The sequence below is a fragment of the Panthera leo genome, chromosome B1 (genome assembly GCF_018350215.1).
Source record: "Panthera leo isolate Ple1 chromosome B1, P.leo_Ple1_pat1.1, whole genome shotgun sequence".
Classification (NCBI taxonomy): Eukaryota; Metazoa; Chordata; class Mammalia; order Carnivora; family Felidae; genus Panthera; species Panthera leo.
The window spans coordinates 76,873,162-76,890,868 of NC_056682.1; the positions used below are offsets into that span (position 1 = coordinate 76,873,162).

Consider the following 17,707-nt stretch of genomic DNA (forward strand, 5'->3'; position numbering starts at 1 on the left):
TTGAAGGGGTCTATGAAACCAAAGCAGTTTATTTTTAATTGATGTAGTAGAAGATGATTGTAATTTGCTTGACATTTCATATGCTTTTCATAGTAACGTTTGGATGCCCTTTGGACTTCTGAAGGTAGTTTTGCTTTTAGTTATTTTCTTGAGGTAGGATAATGTAGCTTATTGGGACTACTGTGTACTATTGGGCTTCTGACAGATAATGCATAGTACCATATGTACCATTAGAAGATTATGATGTTTAATTACCTTTTTCCTAACAGACTCTGCTAATTTCATCAGGCTTGTTTAGTAGCTTTTTTTCTTTAATATTATTCATCAAATAAACTGCAAAATAGTATTATAATGAATAACTTACTGTATGCCAGGCACTGAGCTGGGCATTTTACATGCAGTATTTTTGTTTCTCTACTAATTAGCAAAATTACTTCTCAAGAAAGGTAATAAAAAGATTTTTTTTTAATTGTAATACTCTTAGGACACTTGATTTAGAAAGTTTTGTTTTGCATATCTTGCTCTGGAAGGGTTATTATTATTTCTCAAACAGAATACATACACTTGGGCAGCTGGGTAGCTCAGTCAGTTGAGTATCTGGCTCTTAATTTCGGGTCAGGTCATGATCCCAGGATGGTTGGATCGAGTCCTGCACCAGGCTCCATGCTGAGTATGGAGCCTGCTTGGGATTTTGTCTCCCTTTGCCCCTCTCCCCTGTTTGCACTCTCTTTCTCTAAAATTAAAAAAAAAAGAGTTGTTAAAAAAAATTACTTATCACTCTACCACAGTTGTCAATTTTGCTATTTGTGAGATTAGAATATCCTAAGAATAGTGATTTTTTTTCTATTTATACATTTTCAAGGGTTTTGGTGGGTTTTTTCTTTAATTTTTTCTTTTCCTATGTTAATCCAGATTCTTCTATTTTTTCCAAATGTAATGCTTCTGTTCGTAGTCCTCACAGTGTAATTTTTAAATTATTCTGTTTTATTTGAACCACTTTTTTATCTTGTTTTGGTGGAAGTGCTTTTTATTCTGTAGATTTAAAAATCTTATATAATTGTATTAGCTTTTTATAATTTTAAAAATTATTCTTCTATGTCCTAGGGCTATTTATTTTTACTTTGTTATGACCTTGAATTGCACCTCTCTAATCAATACCTATTTTTTATTGATTTTTTTCCAGGAAGTTATGACCATTTTAAATGACCAGTATTTTTGCTCTTCTTCCCTTAATCAATTTGCTGATGTAAAAAAATAACTCTGTCAAGCTTTTATAGTTAAACTGTACAAAGAGCTCCCTGTAGGAGATAGTGCTAGGCATCTTCTTGAATTGCCTTCCAATTGTTACTCTTAATATACTGTGTAAGTAAGAGGAGCCATCAGCATTTACTTTTAGTTCTTTTGCAGAGATGAATAAACATCTTGAAATGCTGATTTAGACAATGTTTTAAAAATGCTACGAAGCACTTTGGTGTATGACTGACTCTTGCTTAGTTAAATGTTTTGCAGCATTATAACGTAGTTGGATTCAGCTCATCTTTTAAAGCAGTTGTCAGAAAAATATGGGCCAGCATGGTAGAATGTATTAGCTCAATACATTGTCTCCATTTTATTATGAAGCTGCTGAGGAAGCTGTGATATACAGCACTGTCATTACAGATCTATTGTTAGGATGGTTCCACAGTCTTCTTTGCACTGCCATTAATTTATAGCAGTAAACAATATGTAGCCTTCCAACTGCAGCAAAGCAGAATCTTTTAATGAGGTGGATGTTATTACCACAATAAATCAGTGCTTTCGCGTAATGTATAATTCAATGTGTGTATTCCCACTGTAACTTCTCTGAGTAAGCTGATAGTGTATCATTGTCATTGCACAGCTCCACTGGTCTTTTTTTTTTTTTTTTTAACCTTCTTTTATTTGGGGACTTCTTTTTTATATGCTTACAAATAAATGTGGTATGTCTTGATAGCTGTCCTGTAGCAGGCTTCAGAAACCAACTGTAACAATAACAGCCAGAATCAATACTGTGGGTTCTACCTATATGGATCTCTGCACGATGCCATTTTTTTCTCAGATGCTGGTGAAATCAATCCTAATTGGTTTTAGCATTATATTCAAGAAACGTGATTCTATAACTATTGATTTTGGAGGTATACTCATTTGGAGAGTAATAAAAATAGCAGATAAAGTGAATACTTAATATGCTGCAGAACTATACAAAAAGAGCATTGATTCTATTTTTAATTCACATAATTTGTCTTCCAATGATTTTATTTCTTCTTTCTTTCCTTTTGCATGCCTCAGTCTTTGGGGACAACAACTAAAATACATTTAAAGGCATTCCAAATTGGTTTTGTAACAAAGATTTTTTGGAGTCACTTTCATTCTTAACTGGCATAAATGTAGTAAATCAGATTTAATTCTTCTGTACAGAAACTACTGCTTTAAAAGATGGCATTTTAAATTAGTGTACCATGATACTGATTTAAAATAGTAATCAATGAAAGATTTTTTGAAGATTTGCTTGTACAGTAAAAAATGACTTACAATATTGATTCAAACCAATCTATAGAAAGGACAGTGCTAAAGATAAATAGTTTTAAAAAATAGTTAACAATTAACATAAGATAGCCAAAATGATGAATTTAAAATGTTGCTTTAAATCACATGTTAATGTGAAAAGCAATTTAAAAACAAATTCAACTTTGCTTCATTTTTAACAGAATATTTCTGAATACGTCTGTTTTTAAACCCACATTTTTTATTTATTGCAGTTTAACACATATCCCCCATAAATAATAAGATAAATTTAAGTATTTTCTTCCTCTTATTAGTCAAGAGTGACTAACTCCTAAGTTTTCATTAAGTAACCTTATATATAGCTTTTTTTCAGTGAAATGGTAGTTATATTTTAAATAAAGAATAGACATTTTCTAGAGATCAGAATGTCTTATGAAAATGAGTTATTACTTGAAGCAGTTGATTCTAACATTCTTTGAGCCGTCAGACCCCTCTGAGAATCTTAATACTCTGTATGCCTTCCTTAAGAAAATGTACATGTGCATAATCACACAAAATTTTGCATAGTTTTTAATGGAGTTCGTGTATTCCCTAAGTAACAACAGCTACAGCAACAATACTGATACCAGCTAACGTTTATCAAGCTACTATCTTATGCCAAGCGATGTTCCAGGGGTTTTACAGGCTATTATTTCAATCAAACTTTACCCCAATTCTGGAAGATAATCTTAAAAGAAATAGTTAGCAATCATTGAATGTTGTCAGGCATGGTTTGTAGGACTTTACATGTGATTATTCATTTTCAAAACAACCTTCTGACTGGGTGCTATTACTATCCCAGTGAGGCCACGTTCTTCAACACTTTGCTATACTGCTTTTTGGCCCTCTGCTATAATGTATTATTTTTTGGTACAAGCTGGTACTCTGTCTTCTATTCTTTGAATGTTTGTATATATAATATATATACATATACATATATATATTTTTTATATTTTAGGCAGGGATTTTTTATATTCTAAATTCTACTTTTATGTATACTAGTAGAAATTTCTAGATTTACATTAATCCCTTTTCACTCAGTCTCTTCCTTACACTCCTCGTTCCCTTCCAGTTTTGTTTCATCTTCTTCTTAGAAGCTATTGTAAATTAATCCTCTAACATCAAGATTGTGTTTCTGGTTGTTGCTTCTAATTAACTAAATAGGATTTTATAGGTGCTTTCCAAAGTATTATATAGCTAATACTCACTTTATGTAATTGTCTTTATGAAAATGCTTGTTATGGGCTGATTAAAAACCTGTATTCAACAGAAATTGGACTCATTGAGAAATGACCGGTTTCTTCTTTCACTTTTTTGTGTATGTTTAACCTGCATTGGAAAAAAAAATTCTATCCACTCTCTGTATATAACACAATGTTTTAGCTCCAATAGTGTATATATGTCTTTTAAAATTCACTTTCACACTGGCTAATAGGACAACACTTGAAGAAAGAAATAAAAGATGATTACATTTATGCATTCTTATTTTGTTTTTTCCTTCTCTATTGGCAGCCAGTAGGAGCTTTGAATCCAAAAAGAGCAGCATTCTTTGCAGAACGTTATGAATCGTGGGAAGATGATCAGGTTCCCAGGTTCCACTATGGTACTCATTACTCAACTGCAAGTTTCGTTCTTGCATGGCTGCTAAGAATAGTAAGTTCAGTTTGAGTAATAAACCATGAATACATAAATTCAGTGTTGTGAAGAATATGCAGTAATTAAAAGTCATCAACATCTTTTTTGAATGCTAATTTTTTTTTCAGTGATTAGATTTCTAATTATAAATCTCTCTTTATCCCATTTGGTATGTATCTGATAACATTTTACAATAGAATAGCCTTGAAAATGTTTCACCTGGAACGATGTGAATTTTTTTTTCTTAAATTTGCCTCTTCAAATGGTCGATATCTCCTCAGACTCTAAATTGTAACATAGGTTATTTGAAATAGAGTCTATTAAAATAAGAGCTAAATAAGATTTTGTTAAGATAGACATACATTCATATGTTTCAGAAACTTCAGTTGCCCCAAATGGAATAAGGTAGGTTTATAGATTATACCAAGGCTGCTGTGTATTGATAATATATTGGTTAAACAAGAAATGTTTCTGTAAAATTGAAAGGTGATTCATCTACTAGAAAGTAATTTCTTTGGGAAAGCATTAGCAGCACATCATTAATTAAAGCTTGTTAGAAGGGTAAGGCAGACATAAATCCTAGAAGTAATTTATAGTGCTTAGCTAATTTCAAGCAATTATCCACTAATATGTGTTTAAGTGTTCTTTAACTAAGAGGAGGCTTTTAAATCTTCTAAACATTTTTCTTTTCTTAATCATAAATTAAATATTGAGCCATAACAATCAGAAAATTACATATTAGGCTATTCCCCTATATTATGAAGAAAATGCAATCTAATATATGTCTGAATTTTATTAATAAATTGTTCTTGGAAAAGAAGAGAATCTGAAAAATGTTGAAAATGCCAAAATTTGGAAATATTTCTTTTGTTCTGAAACAAAAATAATTTAAGTACATTAATGTAGTAATTTAGATAGAATTCCCATTCTATATCTAGTTTGTATATATCTGGTTAATGTCTATTAGTCATTACAGTATCTAAATATAATGATTTATAAAAACCATATTTGTATGCATGAGGAAACATACCAATTTTTTTAATTGCTTATTTTTTAGGAACCTTTCACAACTTATTTCCTAAATTTGCAAGGAGGGAAATTTGATCATGCAGATCGAACCTTTTCATCAGTTTCCAGAGCCTGGCGAAACTGTCAGCGTGATACATCTGATATTAAGGTACAGAAATGTTTCTTTTTTTTTCACCCAGAAATGTTTGATTTTACAGTTATTATTGTCAGTATGTTCCTTGTTGAATGAATGTTGACAATTTCTCTCCTAGCAGTGTAGCACTGTTTACTGAAGAGAAGCCTCAAAGCCTGAAGCTTTAATTAAATGACCAAGAACCACTGTATAGAATTTCTCTCTGCCTATCTCTCTCTTTTCTTTGTCTGTCACTACCTGCTGTATGTCTCCCTGTCTCTTTCTCTTTAGTTGTAGAATGGTTGTTTTTCTGCTTCCTTTAAGTATTTTTTTAAAGGAAAAATATAGTAGTATGAATGTAAGATAGCATGCTTAATGGCATTCCAGACTCAGTGAATAAAATTAATACAGTCAGTAAAATACTGTGAGAAGAATCTCAGCATTTTAATTTAATGTATTTTATTTCATTTCATTTCATTTTATTTTATAGATCTCATGTGTCTTTTCTTAAGGTAATCCTCTTTTACCTGCTACCAGTTCTAAATTCATACCTGCTTCTCTTTGGTATAAAACTGCACTATTAGTGAGGGGAAAGAAGAGTTCTGCTCCTATCTATATGTTCACTACTGGAAAAAATCAAAAACTTTGCACAGTAGCTAACATAATTCATACTAGATCTTTGTTTCTACCCTCAGAAATTACAGTATTTTACTTTCATAACATAATGTCTCTATCTGCTGGGTCAGATGCTGTTGAATATACTGAGATATGCCTATGGATGTAAACTCCTTATGGTCTCATAAAGAAATATGATTTATGTGTAACTATTTATACTATATGGAAGAAAATGATAGGCACCATATAAGAAATATTGGAGTTTAGAAGAGGAAAAGCTACATAACTAATGTTTAAACATGTTACTATAGAGTACTTTAAAAAATTAATATGATAATTATATATTTTAATATGATACTTTATAAAATGTATTCACACACTTTATCTTATAGTAGAGTATAACATTGCCTCTATCAAAGCTATTTTATTGAAGATTACATTATATGAAGGAATCTTTTATTTGGGGAAATTGATAGGATTTTTTGATATTGCAAATAATGTACTCTGAAATTCTCTTGAAATTATATATCTTATTCTTTAAGAGTTATCAGTAGAGGAGCTCCTGGCTGGCTCAGTTGGTAGAGCAAGTGACTCTTGATCTGAGGCTTATGAGTTTAAGCCCCTCATTGGGCCCAGAGCTTACTTTAAAAAAAAAAAAAAAGAATCATCAGTAGATAATTTTGAAATGAGTAATTAGGGGGAGCCTGGGTGGCTCAATCGGTTAAGCGGCCGACTTCACCTGCCGACTTCACCTCAGGTCATGATCTCACGGTCCGTGAGTTCGAGCCCCGCGTCGGGCTCTGTGCTGACAGCTCAGAGCCTGGAGCCTGTTTCAGATTCTGTGTCTCCCTCTCTCTGACCCTCCCCCATTCATGCTCTGTCTCTCTCTGTCCCAAAAATAAATAAATAAACGTTAAAAAAAAAAAAAGAAATGAGTAATTAGATAACAGTAAATGAGAATAGCTAATAGATTTAATAATTATTGTTGAGTTCTACTTCTGATCCCAAAGCTATTGAATTACTCATTTACCTCTTTTGAGAAGTAAGGGATATGGACACATGAAAATAGTGTTAAACCTAATTTTTTTGTCAAATTGAAGACATGATTTTAAAAAAAAATTTGTTAATTCCTTCATTTATTAAGCATCTCATGACCAAGTTATAACCTCGTACTTGAATTTGGTACTTAAAATTTAAAAATAAAAGTATGAATTTGATTTTTTTTCCTGCTCCATAATAAACAGACAGTGTGTATATCTTCAGCTTTCTACCCCTAAGTACTAGACATTCCTGCTTAATGCTTTGTTGGACAGCAGGTACTTCTGATAGATCCTTGTAGTTTTGACATCTCTTTTTCCCAAATCTCAGCCTTTCTCTGTCAAGATTCCTCGGTGAGCACAAGCCTAGTTCCATTTACCCAAACACTTGCCTTAAAATACCCTACCTGTAAAAAAAATTTAAAACCCACACAAAATAGCTGCAACTTTAAAACCAACAAACAAAAAATAAAACCCACATGAACTTGTTTACCTTTCTCTTTCCCAATTTTTCTTATTCCTTCAAAAATAATTAAACATCAAATTCATCTCACTTTCTTTTGAATGCCTCAGCAGACTTTAATAAAACAGCTCTAACTACTAGACAAATACTAGGATTTCAGTTCTTGCTATTGTACTAATTTCTGGCTTTCTGACAGTGTTATATAAAGCATCTGTATGAAGAAGTAGAGTACAAAGTGAAGGGAAAAGTTAATTATTTTTTTTTAATTCCAAGTGTCAAGTTGATTTGGCTTGGTTAAAAGTAATAGTTTTATTCATAAATACTATTTCATTATGATCAGAGGCACAGAAATTTTCTTCAGGACTGTTTGCTAAAATGTACTTGTTCTTCTAACTAATATGCATATTCTCTTTTTTTTTTTTTAAAGCACAAAATATCTGTAGGGTAGATAGGATGTCCTATCTACCCCATTTTCTCTATTGATAATGAACTAATTTGGTCCCTACAACTTTTCAAATATTTTGAAGAGTATGTAATACATACACCATTGGAATGTGGAATGTGGAATCATATTAATTATAGTCTGATCTTTATTTGTATTGTTGTGTTGAATTTCTGAAAATACTAAGGAAAATGTTAAACAGTACAGAGAGAATAGTGAAACATGAGGCTGGGTAGTAAGAATCACTTTATTGAGTGTATTCTAAAGTATACCTTGCTTGATGAATATGATATCCATTTTCTAAAATGTTTTCATGACATTTTACAAAAATGAAGTGTTGTGGAGTGCTTGGCTGGCTCAGTCTATAGAGAATGCAACTCTTGATCTCGAGGTTATAAGTTCGAACCCTACATTAGATGTAGAAATTACTTAAAAAAAAATCTTCAAACACATATACACAAATGAAGTGTTGTGAGGTAGATAGAAGATTTATTTAATTATTTATTTTTAGGGAAAAATAACAACATGGTAACATTTCTACTACTTAACTCTTTTTGTGCCCTAGGGGAACTGTCACCTTAATATCTTAGAAACCCTATTTCTTGCAGTCTGCTAATACTGAGAGAATAACTTACTAAAACATAAAGGTTATTCCTATGAAATAAAAGTAAAAATATGAATTCTTTTATTTCAGAGAAGAAAAAGACCTTATTAAACTTTACTAAAACAGCCTTTGATTTTTTTAGCATGATTTATCATTTTAAAATTCCGGGGATCATTTGTACTTTTGTGTATCATTGGTGGTTTCATTTTAGGTATGACCCTCAATGATGTTTTTCATTCTTACTGGATAAACTGTTAGATGTGTTGGTCAGTTCTTTAAGTAGGCTTACTACTAGTCAATAGAAACATAATGCAAGCCACAACTGCCAGCCACATGTATAATTTTAAGTTTTCTTGTAGTCACATTTTAAAAAGTGAACAGAACCATGTGAATGAAATTAATTTTAGTAATATGTTTAACATATATATCCAAAATATTGTTCTTTCAACATGTAATCAATATGAAATTATTAGATTAATGGCTACCATCTCAAGCCATGGATGCTTAGAACAATATTCCTGATGTTGTACTTCATGTAAATATTGATAGGTTAGTAGCAATAATAGGAATTCTTGAGGATTGAAATAGGAAGTGTTAAAATTGGGTTGGAGAATCTTCACTGTGATAAGTAACATTTTAAAATCCCCAACAGATTCTGTGTTTCAAGTTTTAAAAACTCACTTAAGTTTAGAAACTGAAGTGCAGAATAGATTACTGAATCATTATGGCCAAATTTTGTGAAGCAAATCACAGACTCATAAAGCTTGAATGAATTTCAGTAGGCAATCCACATCTGAATATTACACAGATATCTAAGTTTTTCTAGGTAGTTCATGTCACTGATTTTTCCCCTGGCTCTGAGGCTCCATACTTATTTCAGGTACCCTTATTGTCAGTCATTTAATGTAATGGGTAAGTACAATCTGACTTGCTCATCTTAAACTCTTTTCCTTCTCTTCTAAGGAATTATTAATAATTAGGATTGAAGAGTGGAAGAAGTCATAAATATTACCTAGGTTCATTATTTCAGAATGGAGGGCAGTAGTAGATGGATCTAAAATGAAGATTATTGGAGAACTGTACTTCTCCAGAGGCCTAGAATTTAGGACAGTAATACAGTACTAAAATAACCTGTGTTAAAATTTTAGAAAAATTGGAGTAAAAGGTTTGATGGAATCCTGAGGTAATATTTAAACTTTTTATTTTAACTATATTTATGCTCTGTCAAAGCCCTGGTTGTGATACAGCAGCAAGTAAGACACAGCCATTGCCTTCAATGGACTTACTCATTAGAGGAGGTACTGATAGTAAAACAGTCCCTGCAGTTCAGTATAATTGAGGCTATGTGGGCTCATAGCATCTGAAATGAAGAGAAGGGAGAGGAAAGAGGAAATCAAAGACCTACCGTGAAAGGCTGCATAAGCTTTGGTGAGGAGGTTGGAATTTATCCTGGGGAAGTAAGGAGACATCGGAAGTATTGAAGCAGAGGTGTGACACGAGCAGATTTTTGTGGTTTTAAGAGATCACTGTGGTTGGTGTTTGAATATGTATTATGCGATGAGCAAGAATGGAAACAATCAGTAAACTTTTAAAATAGAGGAGAGGCAGTGGAGGCTTGAATAAAGTAGTGGCAATGGTAGTAGAGAAATGTAGATGAATTTCATAATGTACTTAGAAGGTAAAAACTGTTGTGATTTGGTGATTGATTGATCCTGTAGACCAGAGAGAAAGAAATGAAATTTGACTAGGACATGTGTGTAGAGTACACAGAGGAGCAGGTTTAGTTAGGAAATAAATATCCAGCTCCCTGCCTTCAGGGAAAACGTCCTATGACAGCTGAACTAAAATCCTCGAAAACACACCTAAGTCAGCATTTATTGATTATTTATCACATGCAATACATACTAGGCAGCACTTGGAGTAAAAGGGTAAGACAATCAGTTCTTTATTTCACTTACCTTCGGATGAGAATGACAGTATACATAAAACTATTTTTAAAAATTTCTCAATGTTTATTTATTTTTGAGAAAGAATGTGAGTGAGGGAGGAGGAGCAGAGAGAGAGGGAGACACAGAATCCGAAGCAGGCTCAGGGTCTGAGCTGTCAGCACAGAGCCCGATATGGGGCCCGAATCTACAAACCATGAGATCATCTGAGCCGAAGTTGGATGCTTGCTGGACTGAGCCACCCAGGTGCCCCAACATAAAACTATTTTTAATACAAGTCAGACATTGATAACTGGTGTCATAAGATATATACAAAATGAAATTAATTCTAACTGGGGAGGTGAAGGAGTGACTTCACAGAGCGTCTGGAGTTGTATCTTAAAGGATGCTAGAGAGTCTTAACTAACCTCCCAGATTTATGTCTCTAGCCTGTACGTTTCTCCTGACATCTAAGTCCCTCCTCAATATCTCCCTTTGAATATATAAGAATGTATCTCAAAATTAACATGTTCAAAACCAAATTCCTCATCTTTACTCCTTTAAACCTGCCCTTCCCGCAGTCTTTGCCCTTCAAGTAACTGGTTTTCCAGTTGAGAGTAAAAGCTGAAGTCCTTACTGTGCAAGACTATGCCACCTACCCCTACCTTCCAAAATCCTATTAGTCTTGACCTCTTTTTGTACTGTTTGCTCCCTTGCTCACTCTGTTCTAACTAAGCACGCCCTCTAGGGTATTCTTCAAATATTCCAGTATCTTCCCAACTCATGGCCTTTGTTTTTATTCTTCCTTTTTCCTTAAAAATTCCTTCAGATAGATATCCTTAAGGATTTATTCCTTCACCCTTTTCAAGTCTTTGCTCAAATGTCACCTTTTTAAAAATGTTTGTTTATTTTGAGAGAGAGAGTGAGCATGTGCGAGCAGGGGAGGCACAGAGAAAGAGGGAGAGAGAGAATCCCAAGCAGGCTGTGTGCTGTCAGTGCAGAGCCTGATGTGGAGCTTGATCCCACAAACTGTGAGATCATGACCTAAGCCAAAATCAAGTAGGACGCTTAACCGACTGCCTCTCCGATGTCACCCTCTTAGTAAGATGTCACCTTCTCTGTCTTCTCCATTGAAAATTACATCCTGGGGCACCCAGGTGGCTCAGTCAGTTAAGCTCCGACTTCGGCTCAGGTTATGATCTTGTGGTTAGTGAGTTCAAGCCCTGCTTTGGGCTCTGTACTGACAGCTCATAGCCTGGAGCCTGCTTTGGATTCTGTGTCTCCCTCTCTCTCCCCTCCTTCCCAACTCGTCCTCTGTCTCTCTCTGTCTCTCTCTGTCTCTCAAAAATAAATAAACATTAAAAAAATAAAATAAAATAAAATTACATCTCTCACACCAAGCCCTTTTATTCCCAATTTCATTTTTCTTCATATGACTCACCGTCTGACATACATCTATTTATTTGTTTATTATGTCTTATTTTGTTGGAACATTAGCTCCATGACAGCATGAATTGAACTGTTTTGCTCACTGGTTTTTTTCCCAGAGCTTAAAACAATTAAGTAGTTAAGAGGATGAATTCAAGGGATTGGGTTAAAAGTGATTCTCCAGGACGTGGAATTTGGTTGACTATAAGGATAGAAAGACAAAAACGTGTTTCTTTATTTTGTTTATTTATTCATTTGAAATATAGTTGACATACGATATTATATTAATTTCAGGTGTACAACATAATGCTTCAACATTTGTATAATTACAGAGTGATCACCATGATAAATCAAGCTACCATCTGTCACCATACAAAATTATATTATTAACTATATTCCCCATGCTGTATAGTACATCTCTGTGACTTATTTATTGTATAACTGGAAGTTTGTTCCTTTTTTTAAAGATACTGTTTTTAAATAATCTCTACACACATCATTGGGCTTGAACCCACATTACTGAGATCAAGAGTCTCATGCTCTACTGACTAAGCCAGCCAAGTGCCCTGGAAGTTTGTTCATTTTAATCACTTTTACCTATTTCACCCAGCTTCCCACCACTGTCTCCTCTGGCAACCACTAGATTGTCCTCTGTGTCTGTGAGCCTATTTCCGTTTTTTCTGTTTGTTCATTTGTTTGTAGATTTTACATATAAGTGAAATGATACGGTATTTGTCTTTCTCCATCTGACCTATTTCATGTAGCATAATACCATCTAGATCCTTCCATGTTGTAACAAATAGTAAGATTTCATTCTTTTTTTATGGTTGAGTAATATTCTTTCCATCTACCTATCTATGTACACACACACACACACACACACACACACACACACACACACACATTTTCTTCATTCATTCATTCATCTATTCTTGGCCCTTTAGGTTGCTTCTGTATCTTGGCTCTTGTAAATAATGCTGCAGGAAACATAGGCCTGTATATATCTTTTTGGATTAGTGTTTTTGTTTTGCTTGGATAAATGCCCAGAAGTGGACTTGCTGGATTGTGTTGTTCTATTTTTAATCTTTTGAGGAACCTCCATACTGTTTTTCAAAGTGGCTGTGCCATTTTGCATTTCCGTCAACAGTGCATGGGGGTTCCCTTTTCTCCATATCCTTGCCAACACTTGTTATTTCTTACTTTTTGATTTTACCCATTCCACTGTGTGGTCCACTGTGTGATGTGTGGTCATACCTCATTGTGGAAGAGATTTGTATTTCCCTGATGATAGGTGATGTTCAGCATCTTTTTGTGTGTCTCTTGACCATATGCCTCAAGAGGATTCTTTAGATCAGGTGTCTTCATAAATGATGCTATGAATTACAGTGAAGCAGGCTTATAGAGCAAATGTCTGAATTCAAGTTTTGACGTGTTAATATATTTCCACAATAACAAGGATAATATCACCTATTGAAAATCCAAACCTAAGTTTCAGAAATGTCTCATAGGCATGTAGGGTAAGAAAGAATAATGGGTGATACTTATCATGAACTCCAAAAGAGTTGTCTATTCCTTTTTGTCCACTTCCTCACAGTTTTCCATTATCTCCTGAGCCTACTCAAATCAAGCTTTCTTCTGCACTACTTTTGAAATCAGTCTTGTCAGAGGCATTGATGAACAGCTTCTGTGCTGTCAAATGCACATACTCAGTTCTCATTGTACTTGATCTCCCACCGTTATTGACAAAATTAATTGATCCTCTTTATGGGAGGTGGGGAGAGGAGTAACCTTTTCTTTACCTGGTGTCTGGAATAAGGAGCCACCTTTTCCTGGCTATCTTCTTACCATTTATTTTTTTCAGTCTCTTTTACTGGATTATCTTGTTGTCATACCCTAAATTATTAGAGTACCTTAGGGCTGAAGTTTTAGATCTCTTCTGTATGAGTACTTTTTCCCTAGGTGATTGCACCTTATCTCATGGCTCTCCCCCGAATTCTAGATTTATATATCTAGCTCCTTTTGAACTAGATATATATTCATAGGTATTTTAAACTGGACATGTCCAATATCAAACTCTTTATTCTCCTCTTACCCTCCTCCCCACCCAAAGAAACCATCTTGCCTTTCCCCCAGTTTTTGCCAGCACCATTTACCAGTTTGCTCAGGCCTTTAGGAAGCTTAGAATCTTTGATTCATCCCGTTCACTCACACCCTATTGCCCATTCTTTCAGCCTCCAAAATATATTCAGAATCTGACCAGTTATCACCATATCTATCACTAGGCCCTAGCCCAAGTGGCCATAATTTCTCACTTCATCTGTTCCCCATGTTTCTCTACACAGCAGCAAGAATAATACTTTTATATTATAAATCAGATCATATTCCTGTGCTCAGATCTCCAATGACTGCTCCTCTAGCTTAGAACCAAATTCAAGTTCTTACTCTCGCCACTGAGGTCCTCTCTGGTTATCGGGTTGCCTGACTGTTCTCTCTTACTCTACTGTACCCTCACTTGCCTTCGTTGTTGTTCCTCTTGAGAAATGCCAAGTCCACTCCTGCATATGATGTTCCATCTGCCTGAACCACTTTCCCCCGAGATACTTACTTTGCTTGTTTTGTCATTTTATTCAGATTTCTATAAAAAGGTCACCTCCTCAGAGTGGGCTTCTCTGAACACCCTTTCTAAAATAATACCACGTCACCTCTCATCATTCTGTATTCCCTTATCTTGTTTTATTTTTTTTACGTAGTACTTATCACCATTTGGTGTGATACATATGTATTAGTTTGTTTATGTCTCCATCACTAGAGCTTTATAAAGGCAGGGACTTTTTGTATTGGCTACCTTGAGATCTCAGCATTTTGAACAGTGCCTTGCATTTAGTTAGAAATCAGGAAATACTGGTTGAATGAATGAATAGATTGTAAAATGTCAACTAAAAAAGAATTGGTGGAAGAGCCTGGCAGAAACTGAGAGGTCATTTGTGGATAAAGAGGAGAGTGTATGGCCATCCTGGCTAGAAGGGAACAGCAAAACCTAGGTAGATATGTACTTCACATAGAATGGGGTTACAAATACTTCATATTTTAGGAAGGGCTTTTCTGTCCTCAAGAGAACTGATAGCTGAATGTCATTTGCTGGCCAAGAGGTAGGAATGGTTCAGTTTTCTACATTTTAACAATTAAGACAGATTGAGTTGTTACTGTTATAGCTTTCAAAAGAAGTCTATTTGGACATCCTGTCACTGGTCATATCTTGGATATTGAATTTAAAAGCCTATATTATAATGTATTGTATGTTATTAGTAATGAATGTAAAATTTGTATTAACTTAAAAAATGAGTAGGGTCAATACAGCATATTCTGTACTTAAAATTAAGTAGAGAGAATGCAATTAAATTCTAAGAGATTATAAATAATATTTTTTCAACCCCTGGGCTAAATAATATTTTTAAATAAATGACTATCAATAATATTACATGAATGAGTTTTAGCTTTAAGAATTAGCTCTCAAAAGTTTTGAGTATACATATGTTTGTTAAATAATGGAGGCGATCAAAATGGAGATGATAGAATAGTTTTATTTGTGTCGTGTGAGATTGTAAAACATGAGACCTTTGACTTATCCTCTACTGCCTCAGAAATCCCAGGAGTCTGTAATCTGAAGATAAGTTAGGTTCCTTTTTTCTCCCATCAGCATGCCTTCTACCACAATACATTCCATGGATGCTGATGGCATCAGTGTTAGAGCCATTTATGAGAAAGTGCTTGTGCTCGCTTCGGCAGCACATATACTAAAATTGGAATGAGAAAGTGCTTAAGTATAGCTAATCGAACACAATCACTGGAAATGTATTTCTTGATGCATTTGTTTTTTTTTAAGCTTAAACTTTGATTATGTAGTGGTTTTAGTTTCTTAGTTAAAATATTTTCATTATGTATTCTTCCTGTTTTCAGACATATTTTTAAACAATTCAGAGTTTTTTTAAAGCTAAAATAAAATAAAATTAAAATCTTACCTTTCCATACATCCTTTGCACACTTCTGGTGTATGTCCTCCCTTCCCCCACTGCCTGCCTTCTCTCTCTCTTTCTTTTGTATTTTTCCATCAGTCTCTCTCTTTCACACTCACATCCACATTAGAGTTAGCTAAAGTTTTCTCACCTCTCTCTTAGCAATGTAAAACATTTACACTCTAATGGAACTACCTATTCGTTCTTGTTTATATATACAACTTATGCACAACTTTCAGCTTTGTTCATTTAACCACATCTCTGTAACCCTTTTCTTCTTCATGTGTCAGTTGGTTAAATGATGTATCTATGCACTAATTTTTTTAGCACTGAACTTTGTACTCTTTTGTCTACAATGAACTATTATTTTGGTCTTTGATAAAAATCACTTGAAACACTGAATATTTTTCTTATGCTACTTATGTACTAAGCAGAAAAAAAAACTTTTAAAAGGCACTTAGAAAATTCTTCCTGAATTATAAAAATGTACACACATCAGCTGTGATTTGCTTTTTGACTGGTGATCTTATGATATTTTTATTCAATTAAAAATGTGGGCTGTACATTAATATGTTCATAGACACTGATATTAACTGTTCTCTCCCATACTCATAGCTGTATGCATATATTTATGTATTTTACAACTTAGTCTAGAAAGGATTTAAGGTGGGCATTTTATTTATGGCAGTTACACCTTGCATGTTGTTTGCATTATTAATGTTCATTATCTCTTCTCAAATTACGATTTCCTTGAAGATAGGGCCTAGAACAGCAAATGGCTCAGTTAAGATGTCCAGTTCAAATATAGAAGTGTTAAACGTGTTGAAAGCAGAAGAAAACTAAAATATCCAGGGTCTTCATAAAGTGAGCCATGTTAAGCTCTATAAAAAATAACTATATTTGTTTTAAATATGATATTTAGTGGGAATTATTAAGTCTCAAATATTTTTGTGGACATATTTTTATAAGTAAATTTTTTAAAATGCCCTTAGAATTATATTAAATGCTTTTATGAATGAGCATAATTCAGCGAATGACCTGTTTGCTTCCAAAGTCAGTCAAGTTGAGTCTCTAATTTTGGATTTTTATCATGGGTCATGTTAATAACAATAATAGTAATAGTAATAATAATATCTTATGTGTATATAAAATTTTGTGTTGTTAGCCTGATAGCAACCCTGTGTTTTAAAAATGACAATTCACGTGAATAAGGGTTAGGTCAGAAGAAAAATTCATTTAAGGGCATGTGACCAGTAATTTGAGTAGATAAGACTCAAATGCAGTTATTTTTCTCTACTGTATTAGATTGGTATAGATTATCTATTATTTATTGGTTTGTAATCCATGATTTTTCTTTATTTAAGTGCTTTTGAAATGACAGTTTTATAATACCTAAAACCACATGATATTTATTAGATTTGTCTAGAAGGATTATAGATTATTTTTCCTTCTCCAGTTTTAAAAATTGCTATTATGTTTCTTTTGTTAAAGGAAAAAATAGCATTTTATCTACCAAATAAAAAGAAACTAAATTTAAACATTAATTTGAAAACTTACTGATATACAGTCCATTTAAAATGACTTATAGGTACAGTTCAACTCTAATCAATTTTTTAAAAAGGTTTTTCTCATTTGTGGGCTAAGAAAATAAATATTTGAATGTTAAAATGTCTCAGAACATGTTCATTATTTTTTCCATAACATGTTGTTCACTAATTCTTTTATTTACTAATAAAGCTTATTTGGATTTTTTTTCCTTCATAAAATATATCATGTTCCCAATGATGAAAAGCCAAAATTTTGCCTTCAACATCATTTTTTACTGTCAGTGTCCCCAAAGCA

The 17,707-nt window shown here is 33.5% G+C and overlaps 1 protein-coding gene across 2 annotated transcripts in view; it reads left to right on the top strand.

The window, feature by feature from the left end:
* The window catches only part of LRBA (LPS responsive beige-like anchor protein), a 794,075-nt gene that overhangs the window by 617,712 nt on the left and 158,656 nt on the right, over positions 1–17,707 (top strand). For both annotated transcript variants that reach the window (XM_042935320.1, XM_042935319.1), the window contains 2 exons: positions 4,075–4,215; positions 5,255–5,374. In XM_042935320.1, coding sequence (XP_042791254.1) covers positions 4,075–4,215; positions 5,255–5,374 — 261 coding nt within the window. The remainder of the gene's footprint in view (positions 1–4,074; positions 4,216–5,254; positions 5,375–17,707) is intronic.